This window comes from Quercus lobata, chromosome 2, assembly GCF_001633185.2.
Source record: "Quercus lobata isolate SW786 chromosome 2, ValleyOak3.0 Primary Assembly, whole genome shotgun sequence".
Taxonomy (NCBI): domain Eukaryota; kingdom Viridiplantae; phylum Streptophyta; class Magnoliopsida; order Fagales; family Fagaceae; genus Quercus; species Quercus lobata.
The window spans coordinates 49,124,905-49,146,823 of NC_044905.1; the positions used below are offsets into that span (position 1 = coordinate 49,124,905).

General features: G+C 34.3%; 1 protein-coding gene across 2 annotated transcripts; it reads left to right on the forward strand.

Moving 5' to 3' along the window:
• Positions 1-1,259: 1,259 nt before the first annotated feature.
• Positions 1,260-9,350, forward strand: LOC115975743. 2 transcript variants are annotated; one of them, XM_031096654.1, is made up of 7 exons: positions 1,260-1,490; positions 3,338-3,445; positions 3,593-3,655; positions 3,761-3,808; positions 3,909-3,962; positions 8,846-8,903; positions 9,017-9,350. In XM_031096654.1, the coding sequence occupies exons 2-7, from the start codon at positions 3,353-3,355 to the stop codon at positions 9,058-9,060; spliced, it is 360 nt and encodes a 119-aa protein (XP_030952514.1). In that variant the 5' UTR covers positions 1,260-1,490; positions 3,338-3,352; the 3' UTR covers positions 9,061-9,350. The 2 variants fall into 2 exon arrangements, with proteins under 2 accessions (XP_030952514.1, XP_030952515.1); XM_031096655.1 differs by having other exon boundaries at positions 1,268-1,490; positions 3,347-3,445; positions 9,017-9,344.
• The last annotated feature ends 12,569 nt before the right edge of the window (positions 9,351-21,919 follow it).

The window sequence follows — 21,919 nt, forward strand, 5'->3', positions numbered from 1 at the left end:
CACACAGCATATCCTCCTCCTCTACCACCACCACCACCAGTCCACAGTAGAGAAAAAAAAAAAAAAAAAAAAAAACCAAATCAAGGCTCAAGCGATTCCAAGGATTGGCTGAGACATCAACCCAAATCAGGGCTCAATCCAAAAAAAAAAAAACCCAAATCAAGGTTTCGCTCTCCACCGCCACTCCAAGGATCGGCTGAGACATCGAGGTGATTCCGATGTCGAGGAGTGGATTCTCTTCACCAATCTGACGCCGTTTAGCCGGTTCGTGTTCCTGCGGTGCCCTTCGGTGTCGTTCGCCGGAGGCGAGGATGTGAACCAGAGGCTAGTGAAGGAGGACAGGCATTTCGTGAGGTTGAACAAAGGAAGAATGGTGGTAAGGAGCGACGGCGATGGCGTGGGCTGGGGCTGGGACGACGACGGTGATGAGTGCTTGATGGAGTGAGAGAGATGAGTGAGGGAGATGAGAGCTTGCGACGGCGTGGGCTGGGCTGGGCTGGGACGGCGATGGACGGCGTGGGCTGGGGCTGGGACGGCGACGGACGGCGTGGGCTGGGGCTGGGACGGCGACGGTGATGAGTGCTTGATGGAGTGAGAGAGATGAGTGAAGGAGATGAGTGATCTGAGTGCATGGTGAAAGAAACGGAATAAAAGAATGAAAAAAATAAGATTAGTTTTATTATTTTATTCAATAGTGGGATTAAATTTTTTTTTTTTTTTTAGATGAGTGCTACAGTGCACATCTATAAATAGATGTGCACTGTAGCAAATAAGCTAAATTTTATACATTTGGCTCCACTGCTGCAAGCCCTTTTTGCTATATTGGTGGAGCTAAAATAGCATTATAGCTTTTTAGCTCCACTGTTACAAGTTTTGGCATCCTAAAGACAAATTTCTAGTATTATCCTTAATCATATACTATTCATAATTTGACACATCAACTGTTAGGAAAGATTTTGTAAGAATTAGTTTGACTTGCTAATCTCATGCAATGTGTATATATATATATAATTTTTTTTTAATAATTTGATAATTACAATAAAAGAATGAGATATGAATGATAGATATATCCAAAAACACCAAAATGTGACACACAATTAAGCTCAAATATCTACACTTATTTGATTTATTCTTTCCGTCTCTTTTTATCTATATCTTAGCTGTTTTGTAATAAAAAAATCTGTTTGTGTCCAGTCAAACCGCGTAGCTTTGAACCCAGTAGTAGTTTATAGGTTTTTACAATTATAGTCATCAAAATGGTAAAGAATAAAGAAAATAATACACAGTGGTCTGTTAAAAATAAAAACAACATCCAGACCACAGCAAGATATCCCGACCACGTCATCGCCCGACTGAGTGTCGCACCTCTTTGATTGGATCTTCCATTATCGATCTCTCTCTCTCTCTCTCTCTCTCTCTCTCTCTCTCTGCATTCGCATCCAAAGCCAGAGCTTACCGTCGATCTCACTCTCTCTCTCTCTCTCTATTCGGTAATTTCATTTCTCTCTCTCTCTGAGATTTAAATCCTGTGCTTTTTTGTACGTTTCTTCTGCTGAATCTCTATCTCTGTGTCTTATAAATAGATCGCTTGCTTTGCAATTTGCATATCCGCCTAAATCTCAATAATATTTACTTCTTTTGTTTCAATTCATTATTACTTCTTTTGCATATCTCTCATTTCTTGTTATCTATCTATTTGTGCTGCTTAATCATGATTGTTAAAAGAAAAATCATTCATCAAATTTCCATATTAGGAATATATTTTTGAATTATAAACTCTACGAAGCTAGTGCTGGTCTTTTTTTTTTTTTTTTTTTAATTTAAATTTTCAGGTCCCTTATAAGCATGAACCTGAGGCAATTAAAAAAAGAAAAAGAAAAAACAGAAGAAGTTAATTAAGATATGTAAATGTCATTTAATTGCTGAGTTTTCGTATAGGATTTTCGTTTGCCAATAAGTAGGTCGAAAGATTTTGATATTTCAAAATTATTTTTTTTTATATATATATATATATATATAAGGGAGACGAATATCTGATTAAGTGAGGTTTAGTAACTACAGGATCTATGAATTGTGTCCTTGCTTGATGGTGCTATGTGAAGTACACATTTCGTTGATTTTTTTTTTATATAAATTTTACGCGTGGATTTTTTAGATTTGTTGTTATGAAGTTTATAATATTTTGAGTTACATAATTAGGATATGTTATTTTTCATAAAATTGATTTAAGTGCTTCTTATTGTCAAACTTTCTTGTTTTTAGAATTTAAAAGGATTTCTGAAAATTGATAGCATATTGTGAATGCTAGGGTATATTATTGGCTGTTGGGTTAAAGTTTTGATTTCCATCAACAAATAGACTATGGGGAGGGGGTTGTAATGTGTTGTAGTGGTCGTTAAAATTCTGGATCCACTGATTCATATTCTTCTTCTTTCTCAAGATGGTACTGCATTTTTATAATGTTGATGTCATCATAACCCCAAGGAACCAATCATCAAAAAAAAAAAAAAAAAAAAAAAAAATCATAACCCCACAATTGACCTGGGGACAACCTCATGAAATTCTCCTTCCCCCTCCCTTTTGGAGCCAAAACTCAAATATTAAAAGTAAAAAAAGAAAAAGAAAAAAGAAAATGTAGATGCTAACGTAGTTTCATTTTGTTACCTAGGGTTATGTGGCTTTTGTGGCCCTCACAACTCTTTTATATTTTTTTCTAAATTTTCTTACTGCTTTATTTCAATTCAGAGGAACCATCGTATTTTCAAAATCATGTACTGAAGGACATAAGGACTGAGACAATGTAGTTTTTTCTGTTGATGACCTCTGTTTTGGCTAACATTGAGCCCAAAAAAAGCCTTTGTTTAAGACTGTGTCTCTATTTTGCCCAACATCATAAAGGTCAGACCTTGGTGTGATGGCAAGTACCTTTTTCCCAAGGGATGTGTCATGGGTTTGAGTTGCCAACCAACCACCTCTCCCAGTCCCACATAAGTAGAATTATTGTGCATTAGGTATTACCTGATTTAAGAATGTGTCTTTTCCCCTCTTTTGATTTTTATTTCATTTCTCCTTTTGGAATAGATATGCAATGTCACTGCCATATGCCATGGAAGTGGCTTTTAGCATATGTGGCAGCTCTTATTTATGCCTTTTAATTACCTCCCAAGATTTAAGATTCTATCTCTTCTTTATACCTTGTGAATCACCTCAATTGGTTTAATATCAGAAAATTTTCTTTGTGGCCTTTAGCATCTGTCAGACAGGATATAACAATTTAATAATTCTACCAAAATGTTCATGAGTACAACTGGTTTGCTGATGCAGCTGTTTGGTTAAGTGGTGCAAGGTCATTATGTCAGGCGTGGAGGATCTCAAAGAGAAAGAACGAGTGGATGGAGATATCCCCATTGAGTCTGAAAAATCTATGCCATCATCTCAAGAGGAGGTTTGTGTTCAGATTCTAAATTTCTTTACACACTTGATCTATAATTGACTGAATATTGCATTCATGGAAAGCCTTCAATTCCATAGTATTTTGTAATTGAGACAATTTCTCAAAGCTTATGGTTGACTCAGATTATGATTTTTGTAGGAGGTAGCAGTAAAGAAGAAATACGGTGGAATAGTGCCCAAGAAACCACCACTCATTTCTAAGGTGATTTTTTATTTTGAAATTACTTATGGCTTTTGTCAATTGGAATTTGGAAGAGTTATCCGTTTGAGTTGGTTTTTCCTTTAAAAGTTTTGGCTGTGATGTCAGGACCATGAACGTGCTTATTTTGATTCTGCTGATTGGGCTTTGGGAAAGGTAGGCATATTATCTTAATCATTTTTCTTGTCCTCGACAAAAGTGGAAAACATGCATTAAGTTGACTTACTAATATATTTTATGCTTTGGATGATAACAGCAAGGTGTCGAGAAGCCCAAAGGACCACTTGAAGCCCTTCGGCCCAAATTGCAGGTATTAGTTTAATTTGACTTTTATTATTATTTATGGTTGTGCTTAGTTTGTAAGGATTTCTGTTCCTTTTTTATTGCAATGGTCGATTTGTACATATTGCTGCTATTACTTGCTAAATTGCATGATAGACGTTTACCTTTTTGAATGAGATTGTTGTAGAGCTCTGATTGATATATTTCCTGAGTTTCTGCGTTTAAAGTTGAATTCTGTGATGTTTGCTGCTTTTAAAAGACCGTGTAAGGTACCATACTGAAGTTGTCAATTGGCATCTAGTGGTGCAAGATGGAAGCTATATTGAAATAAGAACCACTCACCAAGCTCCTCTAATCAATTAGGAGGGTTTATCAAGTCATGGGTCAGAATTTTTGGTTGGATTTAGGATGGGAGTGTGGTGTTTAGTTATTACCAATAGGCTCACAAAATTGGCTCCCACAGATAATATTTTTCTTGAATGTTAGTGAATCTGGAAAGCATTTTTCTCTTTAGGATGTAGATGGTCATCCAAGTTTTGGAGTATTTAATATAGAAATAGAAACCAAACTATATGTTGGAATTGTGTGTCAGCATGCTAGTACCCAGCAAGTTGCTTGTGCAGTATAGGGTTAGGTAGCAAGATGGGAACACAGATTTGATGGGAGATAGAAGTGGCCAAATTCCACATTATTAACCTAGACCTTATGTGGCCTACATAACTTCAAATTGCTCAAGAAGGTATGAAAGGCATTTCATTTCCAGACTCTTGGATGCAGAATGGATAATTCAAAAGCATACTTTAAGTAGAAGAGGAAAGAGATCATAAGAAGGAGAATTCACTAACACTGTGTTTGGTTGGGGTGAATTTAGGGAGGATGGAAAACATAGGGAGAAAAATACAGTGAAAAACAGTGTTTTCCATTGTTTGGCAAAGGGAGGGAAATATTGAGGATGGAAAACTTGGGAGAAAATTTTCTCTTCCGAGCCCACAAATCTCATCCTCCCAAACCGGGAGGAAAAGCTATGAGAGAAAAGTGCTCTCAATTGTCTTTTACCATAATGCCCTCTCCCACTAACCTCATTCATGACTTTCTCACCTATCCCACCTGATGACTTTTGCCCACAAATCCTTATCACTTTTTTGTCTCTTCTCATCTTATGTTCACAGCAGACCATGGTCCAGGTTCTCTTCTCTCTCTCTCTTTTTTTCTTCTTTTTTTTTTTTTTTTCAACGTGATCTATTGTTTCTTGTCCTCATTATACTCCTCATTCATCTATTGTTTATTCTTGACATTCAATTTTTTGGTTTCGTGGGCTGAATGTAGTATAAATTTGCTAACCACCTTTTTGCTAGTTACAAAATCCTTTGCGCAATTAAATTTATATGTACACTATTGTAATTTTTACATTATAATAATAAAATTAATAATATAAATTTATGTATATGATGTGGTAAATTTTATATTATTTAATGAGTACAAATAAATTTATTTCTTATATATTATGTAATAAGAGTATAATAGTCAATTTATATAAATTATATTTTCCATCCTTCCCTTTTTCTCTCCAACCAAACAAAAGAGTTTTCCATCCTCCCACTTTTCCACCCCCTCCAACTAAACACACAAGAGGGAAAACTAAATATTTTCCATCTTCCCACAATTTTCCATCCTCCCACTTTTCCACTCCTCCAACCAAATGGACCCTAATTGTATTACCACTGAACGTCAAACTGGTAGCTACAGAAGGTATTTCACTTCCAGAATCTTGGATGCAGAACAGTTAAATTAAAAGCATACTTTAATTGGTAGGAGATAGGGGTCAAAAGTAGGAGAATTCACTAATTATAAAATATTTTGATTTGAAGAAAGGAAAGTTGATATACTTGCTTTGGCCCTTAAAGGTGATGAAAAAGAAACTATAGTTTTTTTTTTTTTTTTTTTTGGGGGGTGGGGGGGGGGGGTGATAGGAACTATAGTTTTACATATACTGGATATCAAGAAACAAATGAGATCTTGTTTATTGATTTATTTTTCTTCAATTGTTTCAAGTAAAGCGTGTCCATAAAATGGAAATATTGTTTAAGGAAGTCAGGAACTTCCTGAGATAATGTTGCGCTGTGTGTGGGATGCCTCTGAGCAAAACATTAACTCAGATGAATGTATTGCCTGGGCAATATTCAAAGACACTCTTCATATTATCAGAAAACTGGATGGCCTTTAGGATTGCTGTGGCTTCAATGTCCTTTTTGCTATTTTTTATTTGGTAGGTAATTTTCTTTGAACTCATAAGCCCCTTTTTATTCTTAAATTAGGCTACCATAATTTCACCTTTGCTGCATGAGCTCAATCCTGACACCTGCTTCATTTAAATTTGTTAAAGAGTATGATCTCCATTTATCTAATTCATGCTATCCAGTAGTGACTTCCAAATTGTTCCTGGCTCAAGGTCGGAGGTCCCACAATTTCCTGTTGGTGTGCAAAATTAATGTGAACAATTCACATTTTATGTGGTCTAACCTTGCTACCATGTTTATGGTTCCAGAGTGTCCATACTCCATAACATCCTTGCCTAGACTCTTGAATGACTAATTCTATAGTTTTAATTTGAAACTTATTCTAGAATTCTACTAAACTGTAATTAAGAAAATGAAAAATCCTATGGCGTGTGTGTAGTGTTGTCAAAGGTGAGCTAGGCGCTCACATTGTTCTAGTGCCTGGGCTAGGCACCACTAAGGTACCTCTGAAGCCTCAAGGTGAGGTTCCTTTATTGAGGTGCTTGCCTTTGGTGGTTAAGAGTCTGTTACATAAAGTCTCAGGTGCTTGAGTTGAGTGCCTCGGTAAAATTCCCTATATTTTATGGGTGGACAAAGTACACCCTTTAAAAAACATTTCAAAAGAAAGATGATTAAGTCTGCTTGGCCGATTTATTTAGTTTATCATAAATGAAGGTGTGGGGCACTCAAATTTGTTTTGTCTTGATTTCTCATCTCTCTCCCTCTAGGTTCCACAAGTGGGGCCAAAAAAAAATCCCTTTTGGCGATATGCATCATTGTCTATGGAGCTTTTGCCTTGAGGTTTGAGGAAATGTTAGAAACTTCCCCTCTTATTTTCATAAATGACACTCCACCCCTTGAGGCTGTGGTTTGTATAACAAATAACCCTTTATGACCATTATAAATTGAGTCAAAATATACAATTTTCAAATTAAATTCTCTTCTAGAATAACCTCAATATATATATATATATATATATATATATATATACACTCATATATAAGTAAAGAAAATTTTATTCAAAGTCATAAGAAGAAGTCACCCAAATATATAGGAAGTATACTGCAAGAGACCAAAACAATCAAATATGCAAATTGCAAGCATCCATCAAATCATAAACCGGAAAAATAGAATGACTTCCTATGATAGATATCCAATCTAATAGTGTTTTAAAGAAGAAAAGTTATAAGTTGGCTATTGTCTTTTCAGAGTCCTCAAAACACCAGTTGTTTCTCTCCTACCAAATGCACCACATCAAACAATGACTTCTAAAAGATTGTTTAGTAACTGGATTGGTTATGTGATAAGAAAATTTAGAAAAAAAAAATATAAAATAAAAATAATAACCACAAGGGAATAAGCGTCATTTTTAAAAAATAGGAGAGAGTTTTTGACATTTTCCAAAACCTCAAGGGAGGTTATTGTAATTTATCATTTTGCTTTTCTTTGTCCAATTCTACTTTGACTTGATCTCCATGGTGATTTCTCTTAGCCATTTTCTTTTATATTTTCTATTAAATGGTTTTTTTTCTTTCCCCAACATGCATTTTATACCCCAAATTTTATTCATTTTACTCTATAAAGTGTAAAGAAATTATAAAATGGCTCCATTTTTATAATTTTTTTATTGAATTGAAATTGTTAGAATTATGGTTAAATAATTAAATTCACTATTTCTTTATAGCTTATGCTTTTAGAACAATCGGTAACTTATCATAATATTAGAGCAAGAGATTCTAAATTTGATCCTTGTCTCTACCTCCCATTTAAAATGTTAAAAATCTCATATGTTGGGCCCCACTTATTAAGGGAGAGTTTAGGCCATGGGGAAGTGTTAGAATTATGGTTAAATAATTAAATTCACAATTTCCTAATAATTTAAACTTTTGGGACAGTTGGTAACTTATTAGAAATTATTATCATTCTATTTAGCTTTGTTTTGGTTTTCTGTTTTTTTTTTTTTTTTTTGTTGAAAACTCCCCTTTATTTTAGTCAAAATCTCTTAACACATAAATGTTTCCTCTCTCTCTCTTTTCCTTTTAACAAATTGCCAAGTTGTAAATGAATACATTACATTTCTGGAAAACCATTCATTAAGATTCCAGTTTATTACTTTAGGTTATAATTTGAGTTTATAATATTTGCACATGTTTAGACAGTGTTGTCTTCACTTGGGTAGGCTCCCTTTTAGTGCCTTGTGGGCCATATACAGACTTGGCACCCTGAGGCCAATTTTCACTTTTAACAACATTAGGTGTGTGACACACACACACATGCACATGCAAGCTTGTATGAGTTGTATCTATACATAGATTCTTGCGCGCAAGTCTGTGCAAAATTGTATGCACAAGGTGCATCTTGCATACAAGAAAAGTATGATTATATGATTCAAGATTGGGGCAAAGTGGTAAGTCCAACATGAATGATTGAAATGCCAAAATGGGTTGAGCAGGCTACTGTCAGCATGCCTATCTAATGGTTAGCTTTATGGATCGGCTTAAAAAGAACTAGTTGGACATGTTTACCTATTATATCAACATACAAGAACTAACATTTAAATTGAGTGTACTTTTATTTCTATTCTGAAATCTCTATAATGCTCATGAAAAGTTATTCTGGTGCTTTATTTTTTTAGCCCACACAACAGCAAACAAGATACCGGAAGTCTCCCTATGCTCCAGCAGGTGGTGAAGGTGTGCCTAACTGTCAAAACATTTATTGCTGAATACTTGCTTACAGCTATTCTTTACCATATTATATTTTCTCACAAGGGAACTAAAATTAACTCCTATTCTCTTTTTTGTAGATGAAGGAAGTGCTGCATCTGAGGATGGGACTACCAATGTATGAGACGCTGCTGTTGGCTCTTTACTCTTGTGAGAACTGCTGATTGTTATTCAGATACCTACATAGGTAATGAGTACTTTTCTGTTGTTTTCCAGAATAAAGTCTGGTGAAAATGTTTTGTTGTTAGCTGAAGGAACAAACTACAATTATAATGCAATTGAGATTTATGAAGCTTCAGTTTCTGCTGTTCCATATGTTTTTCTGTGTGGGACATCGCTGCTCATTTTATGATAAATGAAAATAAAAAGGCTTATGTAAGACTAGCAAAATAATTTTTCTGTTGTTTATTATTATAGGTATCTGGTTGTACTGTTGAAACTGTACATGTCCTTTGTATTTTACTTGGAAAATGACAATTGTCTCCAATTAACTCTAGCTCAAATGGTATAAGAACAAGGTGAAGGATGAGATTGTGAGTTCGAGACTCATGGGTGCACGAGTTACTGGCTAATAAAAAAAAGAATTGACAGTCGTCTCTTTTAAATTTAATAGCAAATATATTTACATATTGTTTCCATATGGACAAAATTGTTAAAGATCATTGATGTGTTTGTCATTGGCGTGAAAAGTTTCAAGCTTTGGTGCCTTTTTCTCGACCTTGTTTGTAAGTCAGATTGTTTAACTCTCACTCTCAGTTTGGTTTCATAATTGAGCCAAGTCTTTCTTTTGAACGTGGCCGATCCTAGGTACAAATGGCTACATTTTAACTTTGTTTGAGTATGTAATATGCTATGCACTTTTAATATAATATCCATAATTCATTTTTCAGTCAAAACACTCTGTAATTTCAACACCCATGAATAAAATCTCTCATCTCCACCTTTGAAAGTCAGACCAAAAGTATTGGACAAGCTTAAAATCTGAAGTTTCTTTTCCCTTCTTTTTTCAAGGTAATTTCTTTTGTTGCCTAAACCATTCTTGGGCTGCTTGAAATGGTTGGAATTCTAAATGATTACAACAACAACAACCAAGCCCTAGTCCTAAATTTTTTGGGTTTGGCTTTAGATCTGTAACAGTTTGATAGAATCTGTCACAAGTATTCTTTTCCACCATTCTATTCTATTTGTAAACTGAAATCATACTTATTATTTTCTTAATTGACATGTTCTTTTTTACTACTTCTACTAATGCTATTTTTGGTAATCCTTTACCTTTTTTGCCAGTGCATTAATTGCTCTCTATAGAACATGACCAAAACATATCAAGTGACTCTCTCTTATCTTTTCATTAATAAGGCCACTCATCTTTAGGCAGATTTTCTCATTATGAATCCTATCTTTCCATGTATTTTCATTTATCCATTTTAGAATTCACATTTTAGCTACACGTTCATTTTATGAATACGTTACTTTCTAAGAGCCCAATATTCAGTACCAAAAAGCATGGCTAGCTTTTTATGGAAGTTTTATAAAATCTTCCTTTAAACTTAGTATTTTACAATCATACAATAATCCTGACACTTCTCCATTTCATCTGCCTTGCTCTTAACCTATGATTCACACCCTCTTCAATTTCCTGATTTTTATGAATTATTAATCCAAGATAATTGAAAGCTCTTTTGCTTTATAATTTCTTGACCGAGTCTTATCGCCTGCTCATCTATGTTTCTACATTTATTAAACTTACACTCCATTTATTGTGTTTTAGTCTGTCTTAATTAAAAGTCTTTACATTCTAGAGCGTCTTTTCAATTTCTATTTGGCATTAACTCTACATTTAATTTTATTCACTAAAACTATATCATCAAAGGACAAATGTTATGTTTATTCTCCTCTTGGTCATTGTATCTACTATTTTCATTAGTTTTTCGATTAAAGACCTCATATTTCAGGTACTTAAACAAATCATATTCTCTTGAACTAACTTCTTTACCAACATATTTCAAGTACTTATACAAATCTTATTCTCTTGAACTAACTTCTTTACCAACACGTCCATCAAAGTGTTGGAACTTTTGTCCATTTCTCACTATACCTAAACATCGATGTAGCACATTGCTTACAAGGAACACCATAGCTAGCCCTAGCTAGGGGTGTGCAGAAAACCCACCAACCCGCCAAACCCGACCCGACCCGCCGGGTTGGGTCGGTTTTTAAGGCTTGGTGGGTTGGGTTGGGTTACAAAAAAAAAAATTATGGCGGGTTGGGTTGGGTTTGGGTCATAAAATTACAAACCCGCCAAACCCAACCCGACCCACCCATATTTAATATATATTTAAAATATATTTTTATATTTAATAATTTTTTTTTTAAAATCAATTGTAGGACACTTTTATATATATATATATATATATATATAAATATATACTATATATTTAATAATTAAAAAAAACAGTTGTAGAGCAGCATTTCCTTAGTTTCTCCTACTAATACTAATTTAATATATATATATATATAATATATTATATAATTAATAAATTTTTTTAAATAACCAGTTCTTCCTATCCTATATAAAAGCCAATTAGTTCACACAAATCCTAATAAATTACCATTGTTGTTTAGTCATTAATGTTGTTTGCCTTTAAGGAGTTACATTGATACTAATCTTTAGGTTTTTTTAATATTTTAATATTTTTTTTCTACTCAATTTAATAATAATAATAAAAAAATTTCAAACCCATGGGTTCAACCCGACCCAACCCGACCCATGTGGGTTGGGTTGGGTTGGGTTGGGTTGGACTTATGTGATGGGTTGGGTTGGGTTGGGTTTTTTTTTACCCACCATGGTGGGTTGGGTCAAAAAATCTCCTCAACCCGACCCATGCACACCCCTAGCCCTAGCTCACTTTTTATTACATCTGAGGTTTGATGCAACATGTTGCTAGTAGCAGATGCTCCAACAAGTCTTTGAAGTGGATCCATTTATAATAGTGTGACTAAATTTTATGTTGTCCATTATTCTTTCACAACCTTCCTCTTTTAACGGGGTTTAGAAATTACTATAAACAAAGGACAAAATTTGGGTACAAACTTGATTGTAGCAATTAGCTACAACAACCTCTAAAAAATCAACGTCTATATATTTTGTAAATTTAACTATTGGATTGCATGCACTTTATATTTGCATGTCAAATTTCTTGTTAATAAGATGTTACTATTCAATCTATAAAGTTATTTTTTATGCACTTTAAGACTACAAAAATTTGAAATTTAAACATTTGTTTGATAACATAGTTATTGATTTTAGATTGTCTGGAAAATTTTTAAGCATGAAGGATATAAGAAGAAAATATAATTCAATGATGAATTTATCAAAGTTTACATTCAATAAAAAGATATTGAGTGGAGTTATAGTCATTGGTTACAACTAAGTTTGTAACCAAACATCATACATAGAGAAAGTAATTGACACTAAGAATAGGCACAAGCAAAATTAAAAGGGATTTTAAAAATGGTTGATGCAAATAAATGAGTATGTAGCTAAGTGGAAATGCCTTGAACAAAACCAAGGAGATTATTTTGGGAGAAAACCATAGACTCTAATTTGAGATTAATGATTTTGAAAACAATAATCTATAGCTTAACTGACACTTTCTCCTCCCATAATGAATGAATGGATGGAGGGTTATGCTACCCGCTGTATGCTTGTGTGATTTACTAATTAAAGAAATAGTTGACATTTGAGAGAAATATTGGAACGTCCATGGCATTTTCTACCCAGACGGAAAAAAAAATTTAAGGAAAAATCATGTTGAAAAAATCATGTTTTAAACCCCACACCACAGAGAGTATGAAACAATGTGGTGAAGTGAGTTTTCAGTCTATCTTCAAAACTAAGCAGTCTATGATATGTGGGTAAATTTTACCACAGCTTCGAATTATGCAAGAGTCCTGCAACTTATTTTATCAATCAGTTCGTTCCCACAGCTTTTATTTTTGCATAATTCTTATTCTCTAATCGGCAGCGCTCTTTATAATTAGAGAAAAATTATCCTTCTATAGCTTTGAAAAATGAAATATTTGCAAAGCTTTCTCCATAGTTGGATTGGAATTTCTTCGTAATAGTATTCGATGTTTCGTCTCACCTTATTCAAACTTATAATTTGGACGTTTTTGTAGATCACATGTATCAAAATTTACCGGTTCTTGGGTCTTGAATGAACTGAACCTTAAAGTTCAGATTCGAATTGAGAGTACAAAATGACAACCAATTCTCTCTTCAAGGTTTTGTAGTTGACAGCCCAAAGAATTCTTCTTTATTTTTTTGTTAGTTTAATCATTCTGCATGTATAAGTATAACAATGGGGATGTGTTAATTATAGGTGGTTTGACAACAACCACTTCCAAATCGAGTGGTTCCAGGGGCGGCTCTATAGCCAGCTCAGGGATTCATTATGAACCCCCCAGGCTTTGCCCAAAAAAAAAAAATAAAATAAAAATTATATATATAGAATTTTTAATTTTTTGTTTTGTTTTGACCCTTAAAATAAAATTTTGAACACCTTGATTTTAAATTTTGTTTAAACCCAATTGAAATAAACTTGAAATATGATCATATTAGTGCTATTTTCACTATTTTTACAATAAAAGTTAAGTGACAGGTTGTAATTGACTTTTTATCTAAACCCATAACTGACATAATTTTTTTACATACCTTTAACAACTTGCCATCTAGATTTTATTGCGTAAATGTTTTGTTAGTAGCACTACTTTTAAAATTGCTCATTTATCAAAAAATAAATAAACATTCTCTCTGAATTCTGACTTACTTTACTGTTAATGGTAGAATGAAACTTGTAGGGTCAAGGGCCCAAATCATATATTGGGCCTTGGCTGAGAGCATCAGTAGTTCGAGGATGAACGAATGGTAATAAATGGTTCAGATCTAGGACTTAATGAGCAAAATACGATTGGGAGGGTGGTCTGAGGAGTAATATCTCCTCGGACATGATAATACAGCTCAAATCTGTATTCCAACAATCAAGGTAACCTTCCAAGAATCTCCAGTGATAAGGACGTGTATCATACATGTATAAGGGTAATGGGAACACAGAAATATCTAAGGAAAAGCTACTACCACTGCATTGAATGCACTGCAGCTACTTTTCTGACAGCATTTATGTGAAGAAAACCCCTGAACAGTGTTGTCTTAGCTACCACAACTCACAGAAAACCAAAGAGGGTGTCTGATGAGACAGATACTCAAGTAAAGGCTTAGATGACCAACAAGTGTAGGATCAAGATAATCTAAAGGGAATCATATAATGTAAGGGACCTTCCATGAGGAAAGAATCGGAAAAAAGAAGATAAAGAAGACTGTAGCAATCAAAATTGCATATGTATCCGACTGTTATTAATTTGTATGAGAAAATACCTCATTGGATAGTGAATTCATTCAACTCTATTTTCCTTGTTCTTGCTTGATCATCTTTTAAATCCATACTAGCCGTTGTCAAATTCATTAGGGCCTAGTTCTTCGATCCACTCTCTACAAATTTATTGTATTGGGCTCACTGGACCAAGATCCCATACATCTTGGGCTTAGGCTGCAAAACGTGTCCCTACAAAACTGTTTTTTCCTCCGTTTTTCTTCTTTATCAACAAAAAATTACACTTGTACAACCAACTTATCTATATTTACATCTATGATTATTTTCTCATTCTCTCATTCTCTTTTTCTCCCTTCTATATTTTCTTTCTATCTAATCAAGTAGTTTGATAAGTGTTCTACAGTTTTTCGAGTCGAAAAAGTTTTTTAGTGCTTGCTCAAATTCCAAGAGAATGACCACATATGTGGTTAAAAATCCATACACTTCAAAAGCAAAATCTATATAAGTTACTATTTATTTTTCTTAGTTTAACGTTTACTCTTAGACCTACTCTTAGGTGTGTTACTATTCTTCTTTATCATATATTTTTATTTAATTGATATTACATATGATTATAATAAATTATTATTAATTTGAAAAATATTATTATTAGTTATTTATTTATATGCATTCTATCGTTGTTTTCTTACCGATCTTTAAACTATTAATAATTTTTTTAAACTATTTTACAATATAGTTGTATTGTATACTATTTAGAATACTATGTTAGATTATTGTATGTAATATGACAATTGTATATACAAAAAAAATATATTAATCATTTTATTTTTTACTCCCCACAACAAAATTCTAGCTCAAGACACTATTGACTTCCTTAAAAGAAAATCCTGGAGCCACCACTGAGTGGTTCACTTGTTTAAAGCCAATTAACTCCTTTTTAAAAATAATAATAATAATTTGGTGGAGGACATGTATTCTATTTTTGTAGATAATACCAAAAGTGTCCAAAAAGATATGGTTCACGGAAGGGTCAATTTTATTGTTCTCAAAGAGGACGAAATTTACTTGTCAACGGGCGGGGTGGCTGAAATATGATGCACTCCGGAATGTCTTTTTCATTTTTGTTAATCCCATATACTATATATAGAACAGTTAATATCAAAGTAGTAGTAGTAGTAGCTAGTATTGAATAAATGATTATTAAAACCATAATTTCCTTTTAACTTTAGTGTTTGAAGTCAGTAGTAATTTTTCATTCCATAAGATCTCTTACGTACACTTCACTAGCAGCTCTACATTCACCAATCTACATTTCAAAGCTCTACTACGTACACTTCACTAACAGCTTTCAATTCTTAATGCTTTACAATTCAGAGTTAACGGGCTGAAAATTAAGCTCATCTTCCATTTGAGAAAATAATTTGAAAGGCGTTTTTTGGCAATGGGTTTGAGAAGTTTATTGGAAATAAATCATCAGAATCTTGATATATAAATGAATTATTTGAAGAGGGGAATAGTTTTTTAGTAGCTATATATTATTATTATTATTCCCTTTTTCTTTTTCTAAATCGTTTTCTAAACTTGGAAATGTAATATTTCGAAAATTCAATTATCCATTTTTTAAGATATAGAAATTTGTGGGCAATAACATGAAGCAGCTCTTCCTTCATCTCTTACAATCTCATCTACTTAAAAACTGCATAATTGGAATAGTTAAAACATGTCCTACTATCACTCTGTGAAGTCATTAATATCATTGAATTGAATTTTTCTAGCTTCATTTTTTTTTTTTTTTTTTTTATAACAGAAATCTGATTTTTGTCCATTTTTACGTACACCTGTTCTGAACACAAGGTGGCTCTATCTTTCGAGAAATTATAAGGTTCTTATGGTGGACAAGTGATGTGGTTCACCATTCCAATAAAAGACTTCCACTTATTTAAAATTGTGGAGTTTTAAATAAAAACTAAATACTGACTCAACAAATTTAAATAAATGAGAGTCTTTTACTGAAATGATAGACAAATGACGTGGTCTACCATGAGAACCATATAATTTCTCCTATCTTTCCATCTATTGATAAAATTGACCATCACTTATATCAGATTATCTTCTATTTTATTTTATTTTAATTAGTATTATTCATATGCGTTGCACAGTTTTCGACTATGAACTTAAAAAATAATTTATTGAGAAATAATAAATCAACCACTTGAGTCGAAATTATATAATTGCATATAAAGTATTGTTCTTAAAGGTATCAAGCAATCAAACATATATTGAGGGGTGTTTTTTTTTTTTTTTCTTCATGATGTAGATTTTATATTACTTGGTGTACATGCAAGTTAGACTATCAAACAATATAAGAGGATGGGTAACAAATCTAATAGTACATTTAAGTGAAAAAGTCTAAGAACACTAAAAATGAAAGCTTTAACACTTTAAAGTATAGATAAATAGAAAGATTAACATGAAAAGTAAAGGAGGCATGAGAAGTACGTGGAAAACCCTTTGAAAGGGATATGAAAAACCACATGTGAGCAAAGGGAAATTTCCCTTACTCTCTTGAGTTTTCTATTATGTAAAAATGAAGGCCTTTTATACAATGGTGATGTTCTTTCCTCAAAGAATGCCTTTCTTCTCTACTTTACTTTCCTACTCAAACTTTTTGGCCTTTTTCTCTTAGTTTCTCCCTAGGTTCTTGCCCTAATGGTTTAGCAACATGTTCCTCTTACAGTACGAGGAATGTTGCTAGGTACATAAGGACAGGTGTTAAACCATGATTCCTCCATTTGAATCCTAATACAGCTATTGTACTACATAATTGTTGGAGGAGAGAGAAAGCATGCCAATGTCAAGGTACTGGAACAAAGGGCGACTTTGCTACTATGTGGGGGGAAAACTTTTGACAAGGAAAGGGACATTAGGGATGCTAGGATTGATACACATGTCTTTAACAGTGGTCCAACATGAACTCAGCCAATAAGGGGTGTTCAATAGTATCTAACCATAGGGGGTCGCTATCTCCCTTTTGCGCAAGTGCTGGTTATCCATGTCAGGTGCAAATCTCACTCTTCCCCAAGATGATCACGATGTTGGCACGGACCAAAGATTCTCTCCTTCAGCCAACGTTCCCTTTCCTTTACTCACAGATGCTCCACATGTAAGGTTCGGATCCAGCCACGTCAGCATTCTCACGTGCCTTGGTTTGTGTAATGTACATTAGCCCCCCGATTGTCATATCAGATTTTAATGCTTGCATAATCATGCATTGTGACGTTCAAAGTTGGGACACATGGCATCAATGGGCATTTCTAGTCGTTTTTGGTGACACCTCGTTTCCCGCGCTTGGTAGATAGACATTACTCTTCATAAATGTCGTATCTTTTCACTTGACTCTGGTTGGTGATTAAAAGGGGAAAAATCTTCCTTATTTCTTCATTCCTTTTACACCCATACATTTCCCTTTTCTTTTCAGAGAAAAACCCCTTCATTGTTAACAAAATGGTTAACCTCTCATCTACCGGTTCCAACTCTCCTAGGAATAGTTTGAACTCTTCTAGTGGTCATTTGGGTTCTTCGAGTATTAACAATGCACCACCAACCATTCCCCCTCCTCCCCTCCCCTTCCCCATCTTTCTCCTTCCCCTTCAAACTTTCATTCCCCAAGAAGTTCAACCATGGGAAGGGAGAAGGACTTAGAAGCACTTCGATTGAAGGCCAAAGAAGATGCAGAGGATGCCTTCATGGGGAATGTTCCAAGGGGCAGGAGAAGGCGCAAGGCTTCTCAAACAAGCTCTGACTCAAGTGCAATAGCCTCCAGTGACTCTGATTTTAACTCAAAGGAGTTAGATTCTTCTGATGGCTTAGATTCTAGAGATGATGAGGGTGAGGAAGAGGATGAAAAGGAGGAGGAGGAGGAGGAGGAGGACCTTACTTTGGGCTATCCCCAAGAAGACTTTAATTTGGGTAGAGACTCAGATGCCTACAAGCCTAGCTCTCCTTAAGCTGCTCGCCTTCAAACCCACAGTTCAAGTTTCTTTTTTGTTGTTTTTTGTAAACATGCCATATTATTGGCATTAGATTATAGGTTATTTTGTTTTGTAGTTGTGGTTGTTTTTTTTGTTTTTGTTTTTTTTTTTTTGGTTAATGTACAGAAAAAGGGTAATAGGCCACAAAGGCCAAACCAAGTGTAAATCCCCTTTTTCTTTTTGAATATATATATTTATATAAAGAAAATAGTTTGCTCTAAAATTGTTGTGTAATTATATGTTTATTTTTATGTTTTTCTCTTTTATTATTGCACTGTTGCACAAAGGGACAACATATAATCATGTTAGTTAACTAAAAAACAAAGTAAAGTGTAAAATTGAACCTGTTGATGAGGGATCAGGCTGTTTCATCATCTTGGCAAATGCGGTTTTCTTTTTGCTTTTGCTTATTGACTTTGTCAGAGATTTTGGCTCTTCCCCTTGCTAACATGTGCCAATTATTTTTGAAAAGGTGCCTCACTTTTGAACGGCTTTTTTTAGAGGGAAAATAACAATTGTCCAAAGTATAAAAGGAAAGGAACTGCCTCCTTCTCCCCCCTTTTCTCATTTTCTCCTTATCTTGTTCTTTTTCAAACCCAAATCTTAGAATTTTTCACATGCATAAAAAACCATGGGTGTCAAACACAGTTTGAGATCTAGTTTTTTAAAGATCACGGATCCTTCAACTCCTAAGATTAATAGGCCACTCTTAGGGGGAGAAGAAAATCCTTCCACAAGGAGCAATGGATCATCCCTCGTTTCTTTGAAGACTACATGTTCGACAAAAGTTTTGATTAGTAGTCTGTTCCTTGCTATGTAGGTCCTCTATACAAAGCATGTGAAGAGCTTGATGATCTTCTGACTAAGGATTTAGAGTTGAATCACATTCCTCGGCTTGACACTTGTAGAGGAGATTTTGGTTGTACTATTGATGTAATCTTTAAATCTCACACTTCTATTTCCAAAGACTAGAGAAGTTGGTGTCGAAGAGTGCTAACACATCCTCATTTCATGGATATCTTGCAAAAGGTGCATCTTGTGCACACTGTGTTGGTGTTTTCTAGCCTGGACATCAACAAGGATAGTGAAAGCCTCCTCTCTCTCTTGTACTAATGGAATTCTACCACCCATACTTTCTTCACAGGGTGTCAAGAAGTCTTTCCCTCTCTTGAAGATTTTTATAAGATACTAAGACTTCCCCTGTTTAGGGATGGGGAGGTAGCCAACATTGTCCTGTCTCCTAATAAGGCCAAAGCTGTGAAGTTCCTTGAAGATATGGTAAAGAAAACTTTGAAAAAACTAGTCTTGAAGGCAACAAGGAAAGGGAAAGCCCCCAACGAGGAAGTGCTAGAAGACACTAGTGCGGGTGGTGACAAAGGCTCCAAGGCTAACTTTTGGGGATGGATTAGATAATTCTGGAGGGAGTATGCTAATGGCATGGATGAGGAGGCCTTGATAACGCCATAAAATGTATACTTGTTATATATTTATATGGGCATTATCTCCTTATTACTATACTTAATTTGTATAATTAAGCTATGATTTGCATTAGTCTCTATTATTTATCTTTACATACTTGAATAAGATGTCATTCATTGCTTGTAATTTTATATTTTCAGGAAATCATGTGAAAAAGATGAGTTTACAGGAGTTTGTGAGAGAATGGAGGCCAAACTAGAATTAAAGTGGAGCTAAAGGACCATGCTTAAATGTCTAAGGAGGTGCAGCTGGACTGCTTGGGTCGTCTACCATGTTTGGAAGCTTCAAATAAGGAAAGAAATCAAAGAGGTAGAATTTGAAAAGAAAAAAAATCAGATTTAAGCACTGATCAGTATTTTGGGTGTATCTCTCTCTCAAAACTCCAATTGATACAAAGCTAGATGGGTTGGAACTGTCACTTAAATATCTACAACTTTTCAATTTTGAGTTTTTCGAAATTCACAATTTTTGAAGCCCGAAATTAACTCATAAGTTACTATTGTAAATCTGGACGAAAATTAAAATAGTAAAAGTTTTATTTTCTTTGGACACTCTGACATTAGGGTTTTGAATGGAGGCTAAGTAGAATGAATTTTGGAGAAAAAAACCTTATATTTTCCTTTCTCTAATAGTAGCCTAACTCTTTGCTAGGGCTAGTGGTTGTGTTTCTTTTATACGGTATGAATATTCAATGTGATTCTTTCTAAGATTTTATCAACATATTTGATTTTTCAATTAGATTTCTTTTGATGTATTAGTTCTTCCATGATTTCAATAAGTTCAATCATGTTTTTCTTATTGTTTAAATGAATTTATAATAGTTTCAAATAGAAATCAGGTTTTAAAGTGAATGGGTTTTTTTGAAAACTTTTCTAACCGCATTATTAATTTAGGTTATCATGTGTTCTTGAATTGTCTGAGTTCAACCAAATCATAATTATGTAATTGTATAAGAACAATCAATTATGAAATATATAATTTCTTAAATCACAAGGAATTTCATATCGATATAGGGAAACACCCCGATGCCCTAGCATTTATATTATTGACTTAAATCAGTTATCATTGTTATTCTTGTTTACAATTACCAGGAAAAAATTATTCTTCATCTTCACCAAAAGTTTTTTTATTTTTTATTTTTTTAATTATATTGTCTTTGAATTTACCCTGCTGCTTGTGGTTCAACCTTGGTACTTCGAGAATTATATTACTACGATCTCTTGCACTTGGGAGTGAGCAAGCAGGCCTTAAAGGAGGGCACAAACTTCATTGTGGGAGAAGATAATTCTAGCCCTTATGAACTTGAGGCCTTTATTGCTTTCTTGCTATCTCGCCATTTATTTGAAAGATATCCCCATGAGAAAATTTTAGGTAGACATTTCCCTTTAGCTGTCAAGTTGGCAAGAGGACATTCTTTCTCCCTTGCTCCTTATTTCTTAGGAACTCTATATTATCATCTAGATCATTTCACTCTTGACCTGCAACATTCTTAGGGTAGATTCCAAGTAGAGACATTTATACTTGTGGCATTTTTGCAGATCTGGTTGTGGGAGCACTTTAGGAACTATGCTCTTGCCCCCAAAGTTTTAAGTTCCTTTAAGACCAGTCTACCTTCACCCTTAGGATTACCACAATTAAGTGGTTGGAATAAGGTCGTGGTATCTTCTGATAGCTTCCTTTGTATGGTGTTGGATGACCCTACTGATTGGACAGCTAGACCCTATTCACCCCTTAAGGGTGGACTGTTCCATTTTTTTGAAAAATGAAACCGTTTCTTGTTATAGAGATGCTCCTTGGTCTGAGGAGGAGTTTTCTTTTGTTGCTTGTGCCTTTACCTCCCACCTTCAGGCATGTTTTCATGATGACTTTGAAACCCAAGCTTACAATCCTCAGAGATTTGCCCGCCAATTTGGTTTTGACTAAGGCGTACTGGGGCATTTCTCCACTCCAGCCTTACTTGCTATAGTGGCATCATGGCCTTTTAAAAGTGGGAATCTTATTAAGGTGTTGGTGTTTGGTTCCGAAGTCCCCTTTACCTCCTCATCCAGAGTTGGATTACCTTTACCCAGGTTTAAAGCGTGGT

What these genes read in the sequence shown, in the direction of transcription:
- LOC115975743 (XM_031096654.1), top strand. Translation starts at nt 3,353, where the DNA reads ATGTCAGGCGTGGAGGATCTCAAAGAGAAAGAACGAGTGGATGGAGAT. An exon ending in TGCCATCATCTCAAGAGGAG is followed by an intron (nt 3,446 to 3,592) that starts GTTTGTGTTCAG and finishes TGATTTTTGTAG; the next exon opens with GAGGTAGCAGTAAAGAAGAA. An exon ending in AACCACCACTCATTTCTAAG is followed by an intron (nt 3,656 to 3,760) that starts GTGATTTTTTAT and finishes CTGTGATGTCAG; the next exon opens with GACCATGAACGTGCTTATTT.